Source organism: Terrapene carolina, unplaced genomic scaffold, assembly GCF_002925995.2.
Source record: "Terrapene carolina triunguis isolate 2854851 unplaced genomic scaffold, T_m_triunguis-2.0 Scaffold231, whole genome shotgun sequence".
Taxonomy (NCBI): domain Eukaryota; kingdom Metazoa; phylum Chordata; order Testudines; family Emydidae; genus Terrapene; species Terrapene triunguis.
Window position 1 is genome coordinate 16084151 of NW_020664582.1, and position 21420 is coordinate 16105570.

General features: G+C 47.9%; 1 protein-coding gene across 1 annotated transcript in view; it reads right to left on the reverse strand.

The window, feature by feature from the left end:
- The window catches only part of DOC2B (double C2 domain beta), a 142251-nt gene that overhangs the window by 53307 nt on the left and 67524 nt on the right, over positions 1-21420 (reverse strand). The window contains exon 4 of the mRNA XM_024211192.3: positions 18167-18276. Coding sequence (XP_024066960.1) covers positions 18167-18276 — 110 coding nt within the window. The remainder of the gene's footprint in view (positions 1-18166; positions 18277-21420) is intronic.

The following is a 21420-nucleotide window of genomic DNA, read 5'->3' on the forward strand; positions in this document are numbered from 1 at the left end:
AATAAATAAAAATTGAAAACATGCTTAAAAATAAACATGAATATTATCTGTCAAAATGATAAAAAAAATAAAAATTGAATTCTGCCAAGCCTATGTATAGACGCTGTCTATACCTGTTGCATAAGTGCAATCTGTTAGACGCTTTGGGCCCAGTCCCGTTAAGGCTTACACTCGATGGTCTCATTGACTTCAATGGGATTACTCACAGCGTGTCAAGCTGAGCATGTGAATAAGTCTTGCCAGGGTCAGAACCTTTGGGCTGCAAACCGCTCTAGAAGCACATAAGAGAGATGTCACTGTCTCATCACTGCAAAAAACACCAACGTGGTAGGTCAATTTAAAAGCCTAGCAAAGACAAAAGTGTACGTTTGGCCTCAAGTTCGCTAGCTGAGGTCAACCCCAGGAAGGCTGGAGAGAGGGGCACACCGTTGGCCATGACAAGCTAAAGTTAGTGTCTTCTCACCACTAGGATTTTACACTGAGGTAGCCAGTTTGAGACTGCACTCTTGATGGAAAAAACACAGCCCTTTTTTTTCCGGTTGAGATATAGCCACAGATGGGCCCCAGACCCCAACACTGCTGCTTCGGGGTGTTCTCTCCAGATGTGCATGATCTCTCACTGGTTATACAGGCCTTGGCTACACTTGCAGCTGTACAGCACTGTGAGGTAAACCTGTCTTCGTACAGCTGAGTAGGGAAAGCGCTGCAGTCTGTTCACACTGCCAGCTGCCAGCGCAGTGGCATGGCCACACTTGCAACATTTGCAGCTGTGTTGGGAGCGGTGCATTATGGGCAGCTATCCCAGCATTCATGTGGCTGCAACGTGCTTTTCAAAACGGGGGGTGGGGTGGAGTGTGACAGGAAGTGTGGGGGGAGAGAGAGTGCTTTTTGGAGCGTGTCAGCACTCTATTTTGCAAGTTCCGAACTCCCAGCCCCCTGCTCATTCGTTTCACTCACTCAAAGCAAACAGCAAACAGTTTGCTTTTTCTCTGTGGTACGAGCTTTGAAACCAGCACTTCCGCATTCCTGCAGCCGGTCACAACGATGGAGAGGATTGGCCACTTGACAAGGGGATCAGTACAGCGCTGCAGGTTGATTCCTGGTACACACTCACAGGGGAGAGTCGTAGCCACTCCGCTGTATCTCTTATGCTTCTCGGGGAGGTGGAGTACCTGCAGCGGTGTACTCAGGGAGATACAGCGCTGTACGTGCCTTGCCAGTGTAGCCGGTCAGTGAGTTACAGCGCTGTGGGCGGCTTTACAGTGCTGTAACTCGCAAGTGTAGCCAAGGCCACAGTGTGGTTGTAACAATGACAAAGCTTGGTTACTAGAGACTGCCTCAGCTCCAGTCAATAATCCCCAGGCCCCCAGAGCTTTGATTTCCCCTACGCCTATGTAATATTCAGGTAGAGAACCAAAGGGCTTGATTCTCATCAACATCAAGGTCACTGTAGCGCATGCTAAGGTAGGAGCCCTAATTTATGCCCCCTGTAAAGCCCCTCTTCATTGCCAGAGTAGCATAAGCAGCCTTAAGGTGAATGGGAATCAAGCCCCTAGATTTTTACGGCCAGAAGAGACCATCTAGCCGGATCTCCTGCATAAAAACTGATCAGAGAATTTCGCCTAGTGATCTGTTCATCCAGTCCATAGCTCGTAGAGGACCTGAAGTGTGTCTTTTAGAGAGACATCCCGTCTCGGTTTAAAGATGGAGAATCCATCACATCCCTTAATAATTTTGTCCAAAGCTTAACTAACCTCATTGTTAAAAATCAGCATCTTAATTCCAGTCTGAATTTGTCTAACTCCAACCCCCAGCCATTGGATCTCACTATGCCTTTGTCTGCTAACATATGAGACACTAGGATGACAGCACCAAGGGGAAAATATTGGTGTTTTAATTTTCAAACTTGTTAGAAACAAGAAATAAGGGTTTTTTTGGTCTCTGTTTATCTTGGCTATTTATAACATGCCGGCGCTATGGCATCTAGTGAAAAGATGATTATGGAAGTGGAGAGGTCAGTTTTCCCCTCAGCAAGTGAGTACCTCTGAAGTCTCAGGTAATACACCCTTCTCCAAGAGACCTTCCTCCCTTTGCTCTATGACACATGCACTGATAAAATACAGGGCACTAGTTTAAATTAAACATTATGACTCACATCTTCTGAGCATCTGACAATTCATTAACTTTTCGGTTACAGCTGTGGCATGAAAACATGTCTCTTCCCCCACTCAACAAAACATCTTCCAAACCCTTCTGTTGTTTTCAATGTATTCATTCAGAAGAGGAAAACGTTTCCAAGAATCAAAGGGCTTTGTTAGAAAAATGAATTTGGACTGGTGCTGATCTTCAGGATCTGGAAAGTTTATTTCATTTAAGGACAGGATGCATGTTAACAGAAGTTGCCTGCTTCTATTTGAGAGACCCTTCATATTAAACTTCATTAAGTTGTGCAAGACCCTACTGCTCCATACTGTGTATGATAGTCTTGCTCCTTTCCATTACAGGCTCCCCCACCCCAAACCAGAGGTGACAATTGCTTAGGATGTGTCTCATTCCCAGAGACCCCCGCTCCCTCTCCCATGCTCCTTGCATGAAACAAGGAGTTTGGCAATTTTTACTTTAGTTTCCTAGGGTTACATTCACTAGCATCCCCCCTCGCCCTTTGGGCTCAAATCCTATCTGAGGCTAAAAGGAAAAATCTCAGTCGACATTTGTCCATCTCAGAATGAGCAGCTGCCAAAGTCCGGCAGCCTCTGTGCACCAGCACAGCTCAGGCCTGGAGGAGCAGATGGGCACTGCCTGTTAGGCTGGAGACATGCTGACAGAGTTGAGTAGGGCACACGGGGATGGAAGAGCAGGGTTATGTTGCAGGTCAGGGACTGCAGCCCTAGCAGAGCTGTTCGGGGCCCGACTGGGGAGTGTTTGAGGCGAAGCTAGTAAGGATGCACTGCAGGCGTGAGCCGAGGTGTGCTGGCAGAGGGGCTGGGTCCTGTCTGCGTGACAATCAATGGTAGCTGCTAATTGTCTCAAGTTCATTTACAAAATATAATTTAAAAAATTAGAAATAATAGTTTGGGGCTTGACCCTGACCCCATTCAAGAGGAGGGGAATCCTCCCACTACTGTGAATGGTACAGGAGCCAGTGTCCACGCCTTCAATGAAGGGGCTTTGAATCAGGCCTTTCGAGAGCCTCAGTCACGAGGTGTTAGGTGAAGTCCGAAATGGCTGTCTTATTTTGGAAGGTTGATTCATTAATACTAGTATCCGTGTCCTTATCGCTAGGGGAGTAAATACATGCTCCACGCACCACCGGCCTGCCGCAGAACATCCCTGTCCTACTATACTTGCCACGTGTCTGGCAGCTGGACTGGAGCCATCTGCAAGTGGTGAGTTTCTCCTGTCAGCCCCACGCGCTGTTCTTAAAAAAGGGTTATAATCCCCCCTGGTGGTTACACTCCCCCACTCCTTGGTCCATGGGAAGTGATCAGACTGATGAGCAAGTGGTGAGAGTTGGCTCATTACAGGATACTCCCCCTGCGAGCGAGACGCTCCCATTCCTCATCCTCCAATGTCACCATCCTTTGGGAAGTGACAGAAGGGGAAAGGGGGGAAAACACAGGCCTGATTAAGGAAGGTTTCTCTGCGGCGACATCGCTTCAGGTGCAGCAATTCCGTTCAGTGCCAGGTTCTCAGGAGCAAAGCCCCGGCCCGAACACAATATATTCAAAAGCATTTCAAAAACAGCGAGCCAACCAGCCCAGACCAGTGATCAACCCCAGGCATCACCGGGGGTGGTCACCTGGTTTACGAGAGCCATGCAAGTCAAGAAATGACTCACTGTCTTGCAAAAGCCTGCCCCGGCTGGATCCTGCAGGACTAGTAGCTTTCAGCACACTGGCTGCACCAGTCTGTGGCACTGTCCAAATGGTTAGAGCACATGACTGGACTCCCTGGGTTCTGTTCTTGCTCTGCAACTGACTTTCTACATAGCCTTGAAAGAGTCACCTGATCTCTCTGTGCCTTTGGTTACAGGCCTGAATTTTACTTCCCTATCATCCCAGGCTGGTGGATGGGTTAACCGTTAGCAAAGCATTTTGGCCCTGATCCAAAGCCCCCTGAATTCAATGAACAGGCTTTGGATCATGCCCTTCAAAATCCTCCGTGCTAAGGCAGTACATGAAGTAGAAGTGTTATTTTAGGGGGCTGATTCATTAATAAAACCCTCCCTCTCAAGGGAATTTGCTAGGCTGTTTCCTCATTTTATTTCTCTTGCGGATGCTCGCACTGGCTTGCGGAGCACATCCTCAAAGCATCATTGTTCTCTTTTAACGTCGCCTCTTCCTGTGACTCAGTTCGTTAAAGCAGAGCCACCCCCGAAGCGCTGCTGAATTTTGACGCTCTGAGCTGACAATGACCTGTACTTTCCTGGTGTCCAGCCTTCAGCAAGCAGCAATGTTCCTCTGCCACCCTGGAGACACAATGTCTCTGCTGCATTGGGGGCGAAGTGTGGGGGAGAGTAATCTGGTACAGCCCTTTGCAGGGGTGCCCCTACCCTGATCATCTGTGGGCATGTAGGAGGCAGGTTAGCCATGGCTCTACAGAGCCTCACTCATGAGGTGGGAGCATGTGGGAGGGAAAGCATGAGGCGAACAGCCCTGCTCTCCCCCCGAGGGTCTGGAGCGACAATCCAGGCAGCATTACTGCCTCCAGGAAGGAAGTATCTTCACTCCCTGCACTGCTGCATTAGACCAAGGCATGATCCAGTCCATCAACGTTTGAAGCCGAGTGTGGAGTCCGCCAGCCCGTGGAGGACTTGGCTCGGGAGGGGAGGAAGATTTTTGGCTCCTGTTCCATTTCTGCTCTGCTGAGTCACACAGCTTCCCAAACGGCAGAGAGGTGGGGATGGCGGCAGCTTTGATTGGGTCCATTATTTTTACATTAAAGAGACTCCAACATCAATTTCCCTGCCAGGCGGTGAATTTCAGCACCAAAGAGGCATCTGGCAAGCAATCTCCTCTCAAACCAAGGGGGCGTCGCTCAGGCACTTTCAACTTGTTACAGCTGCCTTTCAGTGAAGCTGGGTTGATTAGAACAAGCGTATCCCTCGTCCTTGCTGCTTTGAAGCGCGCTGTTACCAACGGAGCACCTGGCATTTTTCATTAGATTATGCTCATACACAGAACTGAAGTGAGGAAATATTCAGCAAATGCTACCTTCACATTAGATTTGCACACACGCACACCCTGTATGTGGTGTGGTTGTGCGTAAGCTGCAGCGTCTTATTTTGCATGCTGAGTTGCTATTATGCATTTGTATAATAGCAGAGCCTAGAAGCCCCATTGGGATCCCAATGCACTAGGTGCTGTACATACACAGAGTAAGAGACAGTCTCCACCCTGACTGGCTTTCTAAATAGACATGACAAAAGAGGTGTCTTTATGCCTGTTATACTAAGGCAGAGAGGTAAAAGTAACAACTAAAGTCATGCAGGGAGTCTATTGCAGAGCCCAAAATTGAATCCAGCTCTCCCGAGACCCCATCCAGTGCCTTAACCACACGGTTGCCCTTCCTCTTCATGGAAAAGGCAAATGATCTTTCACACCTATGGCCTGAGGATGCAATTTACACCATCGCTGCATGCGGAGGTGCAACATTTCACAACCTTACACCCGTTCACCTTATTTAACATCCTCCAAGAAAACTCAACCTGTGGAGGGGAAAAAAGGAAAATTTCCACTTTGTAGCAAATCTGTGAGAAGTCTGATCTCATCTGCAACTTGACAATTAGATAATTAACTAAATAAAAATGGTATTGACTGTGAATTCCCCACTCACAAGGCAGTAGAAAAGGAATGAGCAGGTTGGGAAATATTCTTAATGAAAATAAGGACTATTGAATTTTATATATTGGCTCCCCCATGTACGTGATAAACAAGATCATTGTGATGGAAAACTTCACTCTGCCACGTTAATGTGGTGGCCACCAAAAACGGTGAATGTTTCCATGTGAAATGTTGCTAAATTAATTCAGCAAGGCACGTCAGCACATGCTTAACTTTAAGCAGGTGCATAAGTCCCATTGACTTCAATAGGATTTAAACCTATGCTTAAAGTTAAGCACATGCTTAAGTGTTGTCTTGAACAATGAGTGCTTTCGTGAATGGGTGCCTAGATGAATAAATAAATGTTGGCACCAGCTGTGTCATGGTAGGAGGGATGGAAAGAGTGGGGCACCAGAACAAATCTCAGGCAGACAAAAAGCCTGCTCACTGCTCAGTCCAGGTACGAAGCTGCAAAGAGCCATGCTGCCCTGCTGATCTCAGGGACGGCAATTCTTTAATTCCTTCCTTGAGCCTCTTCCGAAAAACAAACTAAGCGCTGCTAGTCAAACTTTCCCAGTCTTTGTTCACAAAATCTTCAGGCAGAGACGGCTGAGAATCTAAGCCTGTTTAAACCATGGTACGTTCATTCAGAGGTTTAGGTTATCTTTGTGGCTCTGGTCGCCATAGTAACATATCAAGAATGCAATTCCCCCTTCCATCCCATGCAATAAAATGCTAATCCATCAGCCCAACTGCTGGTGCGGGGATGCAGAGAAGACCTCTTAAAGCGCATGCAGGGGGGAAGAAAGGGGGATGCTGGCAAGCGTTTCTAAACTTTGAGCCTTGAATTGTTACGGCTCCAATAGGACAGGCACCTCAGCGACTCAGGGTGGGCACAATTCAGCCAGCAGCTCCTTTGCAAATGGCTGCTTGGCTGGGAGCATTTTTCATGCCAGGCATGCAGGGGATGGCAAGTGGGCTTGTAATCTCTCAACGCAGCCTGTCACGTGAGCTTTGGGTGGGGATAGATTTGCAGTGAATTCAGCTGTGTGGATTCATACACACCCACACACCCCTACCTGCAGCTGCAGGTGTCTAATTCCTTCCCCTCCACCTTAGTTAGAGGGTGAACTTCCCACGGGCTGTCTTGTACCTTCCCCTTGTAGCATTTGGTGCTTGTCACTGAAGGTGATGGGACATTGGAAGGGCCCCCTGGTAATTCCTATGCATACAACTCCACCCTCAGTAAATGGAGGTGGAAGGATAGACAATACCTCCAAAGGGGGGAGGGATGGGGGAAGGGTTAGATAATAGATAACAGGCTGCCTCTCCACTTGGAGCTGGGGGTGAAATTTCCAGCTTGCAGAGAGATGTACCTGCGCTTAGCTCTCATTACGCTAGTGTGCAGCCAGGGTGGCCCAAGGGGAGGGAGAGGCTGGCTGCCCCATGCACGTGCCTAGCATCTCCGATGGGTACGGACTTGGGGCAGCCAGCCAGGCCTGCCACTTGCGTCGCCGCAGCTACGCTGTTAGCCTGCTAGCTGGATCGGAGCTAGTGCAGCTACGTCTACCCATGCTGGGAATTACACGCTCAGCTCTAAGTGCAGATGTAACCACAGTTAAAATAAGCACAACTGTTCTCTGGCGGAAGGAAATCAATACTCCCAACGCCAGCTGTAACCCAACGCCCGCCCGGCTTCCCCACACTAAATTGCTGTACTGCGGTGCTCAAGTATCAGAGAAATATGGAATGGGGCTTGCTGCAGCTGGCAGCTGATCTCCCCCAGCTGGAAGCTGCAGTCATTACCTCGCCCTGTCAAGCTCTTTGGCTTGTATGGGTAACATTTCCTCCTCTCCAACCTGTCAGGATACAACTCTGCTTCCCAGAAGGTCTGAGGGCAAGAAAGGCAGTGGCATCAGACCTTCGGGAACACGGGGCATCAGTTTGCACAAGTCCACTGACCCCCTTTGGAGAGTGGCTGTCCCGGCTCTCTGTGTCCACAAGCAGGCTATGGTGCTAAGAGCAAGGGTAGCTGGGTGAAATCCTGTGTTATATGGGGGGTCAGACTAGATGATCCAATGGTCTCGTCTGACCTCAAACTCTATGAATCGAGTTGGACACACCTCACAGAAACTTTGGGTAGCTTTGATTGGGCACCAATGCAATGGCCCCATTTCCTGATAGCCTGGTCACGTGGAAGAAAGGTCACTTGCTCTGGATTTTCCACCACTCTCTGGCAGGGAGCCAGGCTCTCCAGGACCAACAACATCCAAAGCCAAAATTTTTGCCACACTCTGCAGCACCAGAGAAGCGATTCAGCAGTGGGGCACTCTCCCCACTGGCTCCATGCTGAGCCAATGGCCCAGCATGAGCTGCGCTGCCGGGAGCAGTGCTGGGGACTCAGGAAGCCCTGCCCCGTGTGTGAGATCTGTTAGGTAGTCTCTCCACTACTACTGCACTAGCAGAGGGAAGGCCTACTCCCGTTTTACAGATACAGAAGTGGAAGGAACTTGCCCAAGGTCCCACCACGTTGCACTAGTGGCAGAGCTGGGACTAGTATCCATGATTCCCAATTCCCATGCTCCAACCACACTCCACTCCCTTCAAAACGAGAGGGATGGTAGGCCATGCTTAGGGTGACCAGATGTCCCGATTTTATAGGGACAGTCCCGATATTTGTGGCTTTTTCTTATATAGAGGCCTATTACCCCCTACCACCTGTCCCGATTTTTCACACTTGCTATCTGGTCACCCTAGCCATGCTGCTAATCTGAAAGTTGGAGGAAGTTTGGCTCCCTTATCGTGTGCCCCGTTTACCATTCAATGCACACCCTTAGAGTAGTGCCGGTGGGCGATTCATTACCCCGAGCGTAATGTACGGTTCCTCGTGATGCAGGAGCCCAGAAAGGTTTTCAGTCAGTTAAGTGCAAACACCAAGAAGTGAGAACTGTATTCCAGGTGTTCCTGGGAAGTGTGGAGCTAAGAAGAGACACAATTTCAATCCTTAATTATCACCTAATTAATTGAGGAAGTTGCAGCTGCAAAGATGTGATCTTAATACCTAACGGGGAAAAGAAGAACAAACTTTCAGAAGTTTGGCTGTTAACTTTTCCTAAAAGGAGGCGGCTCAGAATGTCACATAAGCAAGTGGCTTAAGATCCTGAATTGTACAGAGTGCTTTCATCCAAGCAGATGTTATTCCTAGCTGAAGGCTTGCTTTTAACTAGAGGATCCCCCGCAGCTTTTCAGAAAGCTTTACCATCATCTTAGCATAGTTAGCAACTATATCTATCTCTGGATATCTTATCAAGAGGCGGGGGCACGCACGCGCGCACACGATTCAATTTCACACCCTGTCCAAAACTTGGTTCTTTTCTTTTACCCAGTAGCATAGGTTATTGCTACATAGCCTCAATGTGAATGCACCCTGTGTAATCGCCCATGAATGGCATGTATGAGATTTCCATAATCAGCTACCGGAATTCGAACTCACCACTCAGGCTCCCAGAAAAGTTGCCTCTACCTGGTATATGAAAGGGACAGCTCCAGTAGTGCAGCAAATTGTGGGATGCGATATCTAATTAGATCAGTTAAGTATCAGTAGCGGAGCAATCTTCTCCTATATCCTATGGAGTAGAAAAGGGGCCTGGCGCAATGAGACAACACTCAAGTTACAAGAGATTCTCTGCCTGCAGCAGTGAGGGGGAAGGGAAACTTAATTAATACAAATGGAGAATAACTGTGTGTCTCACATGTAAATTCCATCTGCCTGAATTCTAGGGGGTCCCCATTCACCATAGTGACAAAAGGCGAGAATTGATCTGCTTTGATTTCCTCCATCTGGGCATCCAAACTGTTCATGAGCTATCCCTAGAAAGCAAACTGATGCACAGATAAAGCCGGGACCTGGTCCTGGTGGAGGGCAAATGCCATAAGTGCACCACAAAGCACTAAAACCCTGAAAATTCACCTCTGCTGTGACACCTACAAAACACTCAGTGGCAACGGCTAGGACACTGGTGTGCTGCCACTGCTGTTCACTACCCTTACCAGAATCAGCTCTGCCTTCCCTTCTGCTCCCAGCCTGCTTGGACTAGCCACCTGTAGTCTCATCTTATCCTCAGTTCTTTGGGGTAGGGACCATCTCTTTGCGTGGTGTATGTACAGCACCTCACATAACAGAGCCCTGATCCTCAATGGGAGCTTCTAGATTCTACCTTAATACAAAAGATAAGCAGCAGAATTGCAACCAGGTGAGGTTAGACTGAGCCCAGTCCCTTTAGAGCGGACTACTTGAGCTGAGAGGACTGAAAAACTGAGGAGAAAAAACAGGGCAGACAAGGGATGACATAAAACCTTATAGAAATCCAAGCTAATCGAATGCCTAGAACTTCCCAGGTGTCACTGTGCTACTAACACTATGGCTATTTGGAACTTTATAGCAAGACTGGGACCCCTTTGCTCCAACACCACAAGACGCTCTTCCCTGAATGAAAGGAGAATCTCCATCAGCTGCTAACAGTACAGGGCATACAATACACGAGCAGTTCTGATTCCCTCCAGGAGGGGGCAGTGGTGCACACACAGCAGACTGCAGCATCATTCTAAATCAAAATTTAAAGAGGATCGTTCAGACCATCTCTGAGGGAAACAGGAAGCAGTAGCAGCATAAAGGAACCACACTCAGGCTATGTCTACACTACGCAGCTTTTAGTGACACATGCCGCTAAAAGGCGCGCACAGTGTAGCCGCTGTTTGTCGGCTCTCCTGCCAACAAAAAACTTCCGCCCCAACAAGCGGCGTTAGCATTGTCGGCCAGAGAGCGCTCCTGACGACAAAGTGCTGTTCACAATGGCGCTTGTCATCGACAAAACTTTTGTCTTTCGGGGTGCGTGTGTGTGTTTTTTAACACCTCTGAATGACAAAAGTTTTGTCTTTCACTTGCCAGCGTAGACGTAGCCCAAGAGCCTTCATGCAAGTAACTTACAGACATGCTGGGGAAAGAGAGAAACCAGCAAATTGCCTTAGTGTTGCTTCTGAGCAAAGCTCTTCAGAATCTCCGTGTTAAGTTACTACATAGAAAACAGACAGCTTCTATATGTACTGTTTCCGAGTTGCACCTGGAATACATGCCAACAGCCTGGACGGCTCTGTACTTTCACCGGGGAGAGGAAAGAGGCATCTTGTCCTAGCCTCAGCCTGGTCCATTCAGGCCAAAGGGCACTGCTGGTGGTGCGCTGCACGGCAGAGGTGAGAGGGTGGAAAATCGCAAAGTGCCAAGGGTTGGTGCCATCAGCGTGAAGCTACAAACCAAGCTACAAATGGGAAAAGCATTGCTGGCTAGCCCAGGGCACAGGGAACTTCACCAAACAGCAGCAACAGTAAGATACAGAGATCCTATTGCCCAGAGCATGCAGCGTGTGCTGCTGGCACTGCCTCCTCTTTTCCTACCCATGCGTCATTCCTTCGCGATCCCTCACCTCTTTTCTCATATTGTGTTCTCTGCTGCTGATCAAACCAGGTTATTACCGTCAACTAGAGTATCAGTGGCATCCTCTATTATGCAGCCATGAATCACACTGGCTTAAGTTAGGAGATTGGGAGAGCGAATCCGCACAGGTGACTCTTTTCACATTGGCACAGCTGGATGTTAGCTCTGGGAGGGATTGTAATAGACACAAGCTGCAGCTGCTCCTGCGAGACGTGTCAGCCAGTTTAACCCCTAGCTGTCTAGTATTTAATCCTGTGTGTGATCGAGGCTGATCTGGTGTGATACAAGCAACTGCCCTAAAAACCGGGCAAGTTTACGAACTCAGCAATAACAGAGATCATATCACAAATTACAGGGGAGATATTCTCTTTCCAAACACGACTGGCTCCCCTTGCATCTGGGGAGAACACACCTCGAAGCTCAGAAGCTACCCTCTTTTTAATTTGTGATCACACAGGCACCTTTAATTCAAAACCTAATGCCTCTGTCTGGTGATACCTACAGGTTTAAAACTGTGACTCAGGAGTCTGGGAGGCTTGTGGGATTGCCAACAGGACGTGGAGTCTTTCATTGATCCCATCCAATGGCTTTGTGGTGACCTATGGGTCATCTCAGTCTGACTCTATAGGTGTTCCCTTAGCAACAAAGTTGGTACTAACTGACCCTTTTGTTGGCAGCCTCAGCATGGACCATGCAGTCCTTGGCCTCTTTGAAGAAGGAGCTCTCCTCTCACACTAAGGGCATGGCTACACGTGCAGATGTAGAGCGCTTTGAGTTAAACCAGCCTTCGTAGAGTGCAGTAGGGACAGCGCTGTAGTCTGTCCACACTGACAGCTGACAGCGCCCTGGCGTGGCCACATTAGCAGCTCTTGCAACGGCCACAGAGAGCAGTGCATTGTGGTAGCTATCCCAGCATGCAAGTGGCTGCAACATACTTTTCAAATGGGGGTGGGGTGGGGTGACAGGGAGTGTGTTGTGTGTATGTGTGGGGGGAGAGAGTGGGTTTTTGGGGGCTGAGAGCATGTCAGCATGCTGTCTTGTAAGTTCAGACAGCAGCAGATCTCCCCCCCGGCCCTTCTCTCTCACACACAGCATTCCACAGTAATGGTTGCTTTGTCTCGGAGCAGATAAGCAGCCGGCTGGCAAATGGAGCTTTCCAAGGGCATATCCTAAACAATGACAAGAGTGGCCACTTGACTGAAGGGGATTATGGGACGTTTCCGGAGGTTGATCAGAGCGCAGTAATGCAACACCTCGTTCACCCGGACATCGGGGCGCTCCAGCGGGGGCGCAGCAAACGTTATTCCACTCGCCGAGGTGGATACCAGCAGCGCTGTAGCCGTGGAGTCCGAGCGCTCTACGTGCCTTGCCAGTGTGGATGGGGAGTGAGCTAGGGCGCCCGGAGCTCCTTTAATGCACTGTAACTCACAAGTGTAGCCAAGCCCTTAGAAGTGGTCCTGCCACGAGGACAAATGAGGAAACTCGAACAGCCCTTCCTTGTACCTATTCCAGGGATAAACAAAAGGACTTCAGCATCCAGGACCCCTGACTTGACAATTAATCAGTTATAGGACCTACAGTTAACAAAAAGCGCCATTTTTTTTAAAGCAAAAACACTCGAGCTAACAATTTGAGCTGAGAATAAATGAGTTCAAACTGAAAAACCTGGAAAAAATTAATTTCTAAAACTGTTCCCCGCCCTCCCCCGCTTTTTCTCACTGAAATTAAAAACAGAAAAAATGTCGTTTGGGTTGGACAAACTGTTTCGAATTGACCTTTCCAAAACCAAAATGTTGATTTGAGATTAAATACTGAGATGGCTTGGTTAGAAAGTGTCAAAACAAAACGCTTTGACATTTCCAAACATTCCCCCTTTTTGTCCAGCTCTGGGAACAAGCTTGAAACCAATCTCTCTGGGCCTTGGCCAGAAGACGGACGATAATGATTTATTATGATTATTAATGCTTATAAAGCACTTTGGTGATGTAGGGGTGTTAAGTGTTGTTAATATTAATACCTATTAATAATGGAGACTGTAAATAGGGTGGGATAGTGGTGACCTTCACCTACCTTCCAAAGCATCCTGGCTACTTCCCGTCTTAGGAGCTGCAAATAATTCAGTTATTTTTTTTAAAGGTGCCGATGGAGAGGGGGACATTTTTATTTCGCCTGTGGTTAGAACACTCACATCTGGAACAGGTAGGTTTCCTTTCCAGAGTGATAATGCAGGGGTTTTTACAACTGCTTAGGGGATTTGGAAACTCAATTCCCAGTAATTTTAATTGGATTTGGTGCCCAAATCTCTTAGCCGTACAGTTACATGTATGTGCACACATATACAAATGGGTATAGTGGTATGTCTGGCAAGCCTGAAGGTACAATCCTTCTCTGGCACATGCATGTACAAGACAACTGATTCTCCTCTCGCTGACACCTGCGTGACTCCCTGACTTCTACGGAGTTACTCCCAATTTGTACCAGCGTACAGGGGATCGGAATCAGGCTCAAGAGGCTCAAATTTCTGTGGGCCAAATCCTGAGCTATGTTGCATGGATGTGCTGGGGGACATGAGACTTCTCTTCTCCATATGCAACAGCGGGGTGCGATTCCTATCTAGGTTCCTAGCCCGGATGGTACTAAGAGGGGTCTCAGCTGCTTGACCACATCCCCACAGGGTCTGGTTTGCTGTCTAAGAGGTGTTACTAGTCTCCCAGTCAGCTAGCAAAGACTGTAGTTGTTATTACATAGTGTAGGCAGGGTGCAATCAAGCGACATTAGACGTTTTGCGCCATAGGCTAGAGTCGGAGATGTTACGGAGAGGGAGAAATGTCAAACTTTGCCCAGGGAAGGAGAGGAAAAACAAAAAATCTTTGTGCTGTGTGTGTTGGTGTGTTTCCCAGGACTGATTCCTGTTAAACAGGCACCAAAGTGGTGGTAAAATAAACAAACAAAAACAAACCAAAGATCGCTTTTGGTATCTCATCAGCCAGACACTGGGACTCTGACCCAGACGTGGTCCAGAATCTCCTAAGCAACGAGAAGGTGACAGACCAAGACCCCAGCTCTGCTCCTCTCAGGCTGTTACATGGGGTCCAGATTTCTCATCTCCCCAGTCACTGACACTCCTCTGCTTCCTCATGTCATTTCCTTTGGTCTCTCTTTGCCATTTCATTGGTGTGGTTATAAGTAAGGCTAAGATATAGTCATGACTTTTACTAAAAATACCCATGGCCAGGTCGGGGGCCGTGAATTTTTATTTATTCGCTGTGACCTGTCCATGGCTTTTATTATAAATACCCATGATGACTAAATCTCTGGCCCTGGGGCTCTGCTGCTCTGGGGACCCCTGCTCCAGCGGTAGGAGCTGACTGCCCCCAGCGGCCTGCTTCCCCAAGGCCCCCGGGGACCGCTTTCCCGACCGCCTCCAGGACCAGCCGCTGCTCGGGCAGCTCTGGGGTCAGCCGCACCGGCCGCTGCAGAAGTCACGGAATCGCAGCCTTAGTTATAAGTATCAAGATAGCCCTCGTCAGCCCTTTATGCCAGTGGTGCCCAAACTTTTCCTCTGGCGCCCCCCCTTACCACTAATGTAATGTGTCCGTGCCCCCCTGGGCCAGGGGCTGGAGTTGCTGCCGGGGCTGGAGCGGAGCTGGGGGCAGAGCAGGGCTGGCCAGGGTGCACCGTCCCCAACTCCCACGGGGGGTGGCCCGGGCCCCACTGTGCCCTAGACATTCCTCCACACACCCCTAGGGGACACGCCCCACAGTTTGGAGACCATTGCTTTATGCATGCTCAGAAGCCTGAGGAACTCACTGCTGCTGGAAGTCATAGTTAGATCCTGTATTTGGACTTACCAATGCTGGATAATTTAATAACCAACAGCATGTGAGGTTGCACATGTTCCGTCAGGGCAACAAAACCTCATGATTAAGGGGTTCAGCTGACCACCTTAGGGATTGGGAAGGAATTCAGAGAGGGGTTTGCACACCCAGTTGTACTCTCCAGTGATTCTAATTGTGCTCCAAAGCATCAGAGGGAGGCTACTGCTGAATGCAGGATGTGGGGGTGATAGAGCATATAGTATCACCTGGGGCAGCAAATTACGTGCTGAGATGTGATGTAGGAAAATCGCAATATACACATGGCTCTTACACAGCACTTTGTAATCTGTAGATCTCAAAAGTACTTTAGTAAATATTATTATCTTCATTACAGATGGGGGAACTGAGAGAGGGAAAGTGACTTGCCCAAGGTCCAACTGTGAGCCAGTGGCAGAACCCAGGTCTCCAGTGCCCCACTCCAATGCTCTAGCCACTGGGACTGCCATCAGACCGAAACGGTGCCACCCCCTACATTTTATGAACGTCTTTCCCCAAAGCAGCCCACCTCTGTGGTTCCAATTCTCTATAGCGTCCCTGCTTCCAGACTCCTGGAAGGGAGAACATAGCTTGAGGCAGCAGGAAGCTGTAACAAAGCCCGTTCTCACAGGTGAAAGTTGGGGCTCTCGACCCCTGCTGAGGGAAGCCGGGGAATGGAGGAAAGAGGAAGATAATCCCCTCTGCAAGTTATTATTACTAATAATTAGTTGTATTGCCATAGTGCATAGGAGCTCCTGTCACGGACCAGCACTCCCTTGTGCTAGAGGCTGTACGAACACACCACCAGCTGACGAGGAAGATGACAGCTGTGTCAGATCCCAAGATCAGGGATGTGCTAGGAATTATAATTCCACCAGGAGGAGAACGGAGAAATTAAAAACTTTCAAACACGGAGGCTCCATTCCTACACTGCACCTGTCTGGTCCCAAGAGATGATCACGCCACCCCAGTGGGGCTGGCCAGATGGCATTTCCTCAGCAAGAAACAATTAAGAGAGCTGATGGAAAGGTGGTCTGGATCCAAAACGCTTTTTCTCCCCAGTGCATTTCAACAAACAACTCAGACAGGCATCTTTCTATAAACCGATTTTCACACTCGAACTAGCTGAAAACTTCAAAGGCATGGAGGGAAAAAAAATAATAAAACACAGGCTTTCCAGCCTGAGAAGCCCACAGCACTTTCAGCATGACTAATATTTTCCATGTGAAATAATAATCCAGGGAGATAAATTTCTCATCAGTATGTGAGTTATGGATGACAGGCGAGCTCAGAATCCAAATTCACCTACTAGTATTAACTTTGTTACAGTGATATGTTTCCATTGCTTCCATGAAAAAATAAATTCACAGCATATACTTTAAGTAAAGACGTTCAGATTTCAGCCATGGAGCTAGAAAGCTGTCAATCCTAGATGCAATAAAATAAAGAAGGATTTTGCATAGTATATCTTACACTGATTTCCTTCTACACGGAGCTAGATCAAAGAGATTTACAGATCATATACATAAGGATTCAATACTCCACCACTGGGATTGAGCACAGCAACGGTTTAAAAGGCCAGAGCTAAAGGTTAATAGAAGTCTCTCCATTAAATTCAATTGCCTTTAGATCATACCCTAATAGCAAGAGAAAGGGTTAAATGAGTGGGTCCCAGTTAAGCAGAGCCAGTTGAAGTGAGAGGATGTAGTTAGGTAGCAAGGAGTTATCCCAAACTGGAAGTTAGCCAAGACTTTGTGACAAACACCTGTGTGTGGCTAAAGGGACTTCAGTGTTGCATCCCATCGGAAAGGCAGCATTTCCGCACTGCCAGTGCCATGCAAGGTTCAGAAAAAGGAACAGCGTCTACTGAACGCCCTGCTACCACTCCCTGCAGCACACCCTGCAGGTGTCCCATCCAAGCCCTGACCCGGCAGGACACTGCTCTGATTGCAAGAGATCAGATTCCTCATATTTTTGCCAAGTTAAACCAAGTTCCATTTAGTTTTACAGCAATTTACAAATGCATTTATGCCCTCCTCCAAAACTCATCTTCAAATAAAGATCTGCAACTCAGCAAGAAGCAATAAATAAATAAGGTATGTTTAGTAGCTTTGGGAATTATAAGGTTAAAAAAATTGCAGATCAGACCCCAAGTTGATAAATTACGAGGCTTGTAATGATGAAATGCTATAGGGCTCTTCACCAGCTATTCAAATCCAGGCAGCTTATAAATCAAATGTCTGTCACCGAAGGGCTGTGATTGATCCCTGCAAGAGGAGTGTGCAAATGAGGGGCCTTGGGAAATAATAATTATCTCTCGATCCGCTGGAGAGAAGGAGCTATAAATGTCCTATCAGGATTCCAGTCTGAACAGCACATGCACAGGTGACGGCTTGACACCGGCCAAAGGGAGCGTTCTGTGTTGTACCCTAATTATTGATATTCCATTATAAACACATCCCAGGCCTGGCATAGCCTGAAAGATCTGCTAGCTACATGGGCTGGCACTTTCAAAGAGGTCTGAAGAAGGTAAGATGTCTGGCTTCCAATCAATTTCAATGAGAGCTGGGCACTTAACTCCCTTGAGCTCTTTTGAGCATCCCAGCCACGGCTGCTAGTAGTGAAGGTTTTAGGCCACTGAAGCTGGGTGCCCGATAATCTCGATGAACATGTCACATCTTTTCTCAACTGGTGGGCACCTTGGTGCAATGCGGTATGTGGCTGACTGAAGGTGCTCAGATTTAGCTGAAATACAATGGGCCTGATTTTCTGGTGCTCTGCACCTTGGCTGGCTATACACACCCGTGCAGATTGGTGACAGCAGGAGTATGGAGTGGGGATTTCACTGGCTTCCGCTCTCAACGCATCACTGCAATATGCATTCGATCCCTTCCCACACATAGATCAAGTGAGTACAAAGAAAGCTTTCTTTCCAAATAACGAGACATATGACCCGCTCCACCTGCATCTCCACAAGATGTCCCCAGGGTTACACTTACCTTAGCGTCTTGCGAATCATATCCTCATCCGTGATGCCATAGTAAGTGAGGGTCTCATTCCAGGTGGGATTCAGAGTGTTCCGCAAAGTTTTTGTTCTTAGCTTATTAGCCTGGAAAAAGCAAATAATACACCTGGTTAGTTAGCCTGCCCCAGGTAACTGCTTTGGTTACAGGATGCAGATGATGAATAAACACTTGGGAAATGAAACACAGGCCATGAAATGATGAAGCAACATACTTGAGCAGCTCTCCTTTGGCCCTCAGTTCCAATACTCATCTAGCGACTTTGCACCACCCTGCTGATCCCCCCACACGGGATAGCAAAAATCCCCCTCAACGAGGCTGGCGCAGCAGGTAACTGGAGGTGCACAAAGGCTGTGGCCTTGTGGGTCATTTATAGAGCAATCCAATTATCCATCCAATACCCTGTACAATAAGCAGCAAGATCATGGGCAGCTTGGAAAAGAGCAGTAGGAGACCAGGGACTTCATTTATATGGGGGGAGGGAGGGGAGAATAGGGTAGAATCAACTCAGGCTTATTTAAAAAAAAAAAAAAAAGTTTGCTGGTCTGGATGTTTATTTGCATCCCTGCGTTTAGTGCAGCTACAGTTCCTGGTAGACCCAGAAACGTTTCCTGGATGCACATTTAATTAGATGTGGCAGCTTGTTTTTAACCCCAGGTCACAACAGTTGTACCAGAGGGACATGACACAGCGCCATAGCAGAGGGCAATTACCACCCTAACAAGGCAAGAGGAAACTAGAGACACATGTCAAGGCTCGGCGTGGGAGCTTGTGAGGGACAGTGCTGGTGTTCTACCAAGTCCCAGAGTCCCCAAGTGTAACACAGCCCCTTTGGGACCAGCTGGAGAAGGGTTCACAGCAACTCCTCACAGGCCTGACCGACTCGCTACACTTAGCGCACTGCTTTCAAGAAGCTGCGCTGGAAAGCACAGCCTAGGAACCCAAGGGACATTGTGACAGCAAAAAAGGCACACAGGACTAATGTGGGCATGGGGAAAAACACAATAGACCCAAAGCAGCACGGCTATGCAGACAGCAATGCTAACCCACCAGTTCCAATGCTAGTGGTCCAATTTTCTAGCACAGACAAGGCCATAACAGCTAGAAACCCTCAGTCCAACTCCTGCGCAACAGTGTCAAACCAGGGACGACACCTCGTGCAGCAGGATACTATAATGAAATTCTAAAACGGCACAGGGCCTTTTCCAAAAAGCATTGGCACCATAATGGAGTGTCACTAAAAAACAAACTGCTGTGCTAGTACATCAGATCCATTTCTGAAAATAAGTAACCATCCCAATGAGTATATTGTATTAATCCATTATTGAGATGCTTCCAAGAGCCATTGTGTGGATGGATTTATTTTCCTTTTTTTGTTCTTCTCTCAGTGCACATTATTAAATCATTGCTCATTCATTGCAAGGCCTCGTGGGAAGTCTGCTCCACCTGTTACGAGCGCTGGCCGCATCCTAGGGCACAGTTACCCAATACCTAAATGTTAGCCTGGAACAGGCGCTAGGAAGCTTAGTGGGAATGTGTTCCACTCCCAGTGGAGATCGCCAGAGCATCCCAGCTGCTTTCTGCCTATGAGATGAGTCAAAGCACAGGCTTGTTTAAGGGTCTCTCGTCAGCATACAAGTCCTATGGAGCTTTGCCAGAAAACAGGCTTGTGAGGAATTCATTTTCATACCCCTTGGCTGAACCTCTTGATGAAAAGGTTCCCAGATCATTCAGTTTGCTCCAGAGTTTGAAAAACCCAGGGGCTGCCAATGTAGAGGCCAAAATTAAGTGTCCGAGTCCAAATCCTGATGGTGGAAAATCTGTACTTAGTAGCCCCACACCACTACAATGAAACAACAAGAGGCTGTCTTTTTCCCTGCACGGGCTTCTGGCCAATTCTGCTGACCAGCAGGACATTTACAGGTCATAAGTTGGAGAACAGAGAAAAGCCACATCACGAACCACCTCCCCAGCTGGCTTGAATACCAGCACTTTCAGTAGTGGTGTCCAGGACAGAAAGGCAATGGAGACGACACCTATCTCCTAACTACGGGTCTGATCCAAAGCCCATTGCAGTGTGTGAACAGGACAGTAACAAGGGCTTCTTCCCAGCTTGCAAAGGAGCCACTACCACACCCACAGTCTCTCTTAGGCAGTTCTACTGTCCCCACCTAAATAAAACAAATCCAGCTCCTCAGCTCCATACCCAAGGATGGTTCCCCTTAGGCTTTACCTTTCAGGCTCCCACTGTCTCCCCTCCCGAGGCTCTCGCAGCCCTGATGCTCCTGCACCTACAGCTTCCTAACTCTGACTCACTGGATCTCTCTCATTAGTAGGTCTCTCCCCACACACCCCAGTCGTCCCCCTTTAAAGCCTAATTTGGGTCAGCTGATGTGGCACAGGTGCACTGGCCCTGCTCCCTCTTAAAGGGCCAGCGTCATCCTGGATAGGGACTCTTTCCATTGGCTTTGCTACGTTATGACAGTCCTTTACAGAACAAGCTCTGTGGAGAAAGGCCCTGATCCAGCATTGTCCTTAAGTCCATACCTAACTGCAAGCAAATGATTGAGCCCCATTGGCTTCAGTGGGATTTGTGCATATGCTGTAACAGGATGAACCTCAGCATCTTTTTAAAAGCAAACACACTTGCTTAGAATCAGGACCAAAGAGGGGACTTCACACTCTAGGACTGTCAACCCTCCATCTTTCCCCAGCTCTAAAGTCCTTTTAAATCATCTTAAAGTGAGACTTGTCAATTATCTCTTATAATTGCTCTTTCAGGGCAGTATTGCCAACTCAGATGATTGTTTCAAAACTCTTATGTTAGTTGGTGCTTTTCTCAAAGCTCCAGATCCTGGAGTCAGGTGATCATGTTAGAACTTCAGTTTGTTTGTTTTTTCCCCGTGTAACTTTCTAGCCATTCTGCTTGCATAGAAAAGCTTGAAAATGTAGGAGGGAAAATCCGCCCCAAAGCCCAACATTTAAAAAAAAAATCTCATGATATTGGGGGGAAAGGAGGAGCTGACTTGTAATTTTTGAACACTTGGAATTGACAATACCAGGGTAACCAAAAGAAAATACCTATGCTGCCATTGTATAACCATTGGGAACAGTAGATGAACTGGTTAGGAAGAATATCCAGCGGAATAAAACAAAAATGTGATGAAGACGGGCAATAAAACTATAAAGCATTAAGGAAATGGATACATAATCCATGTCACTTAAAACAA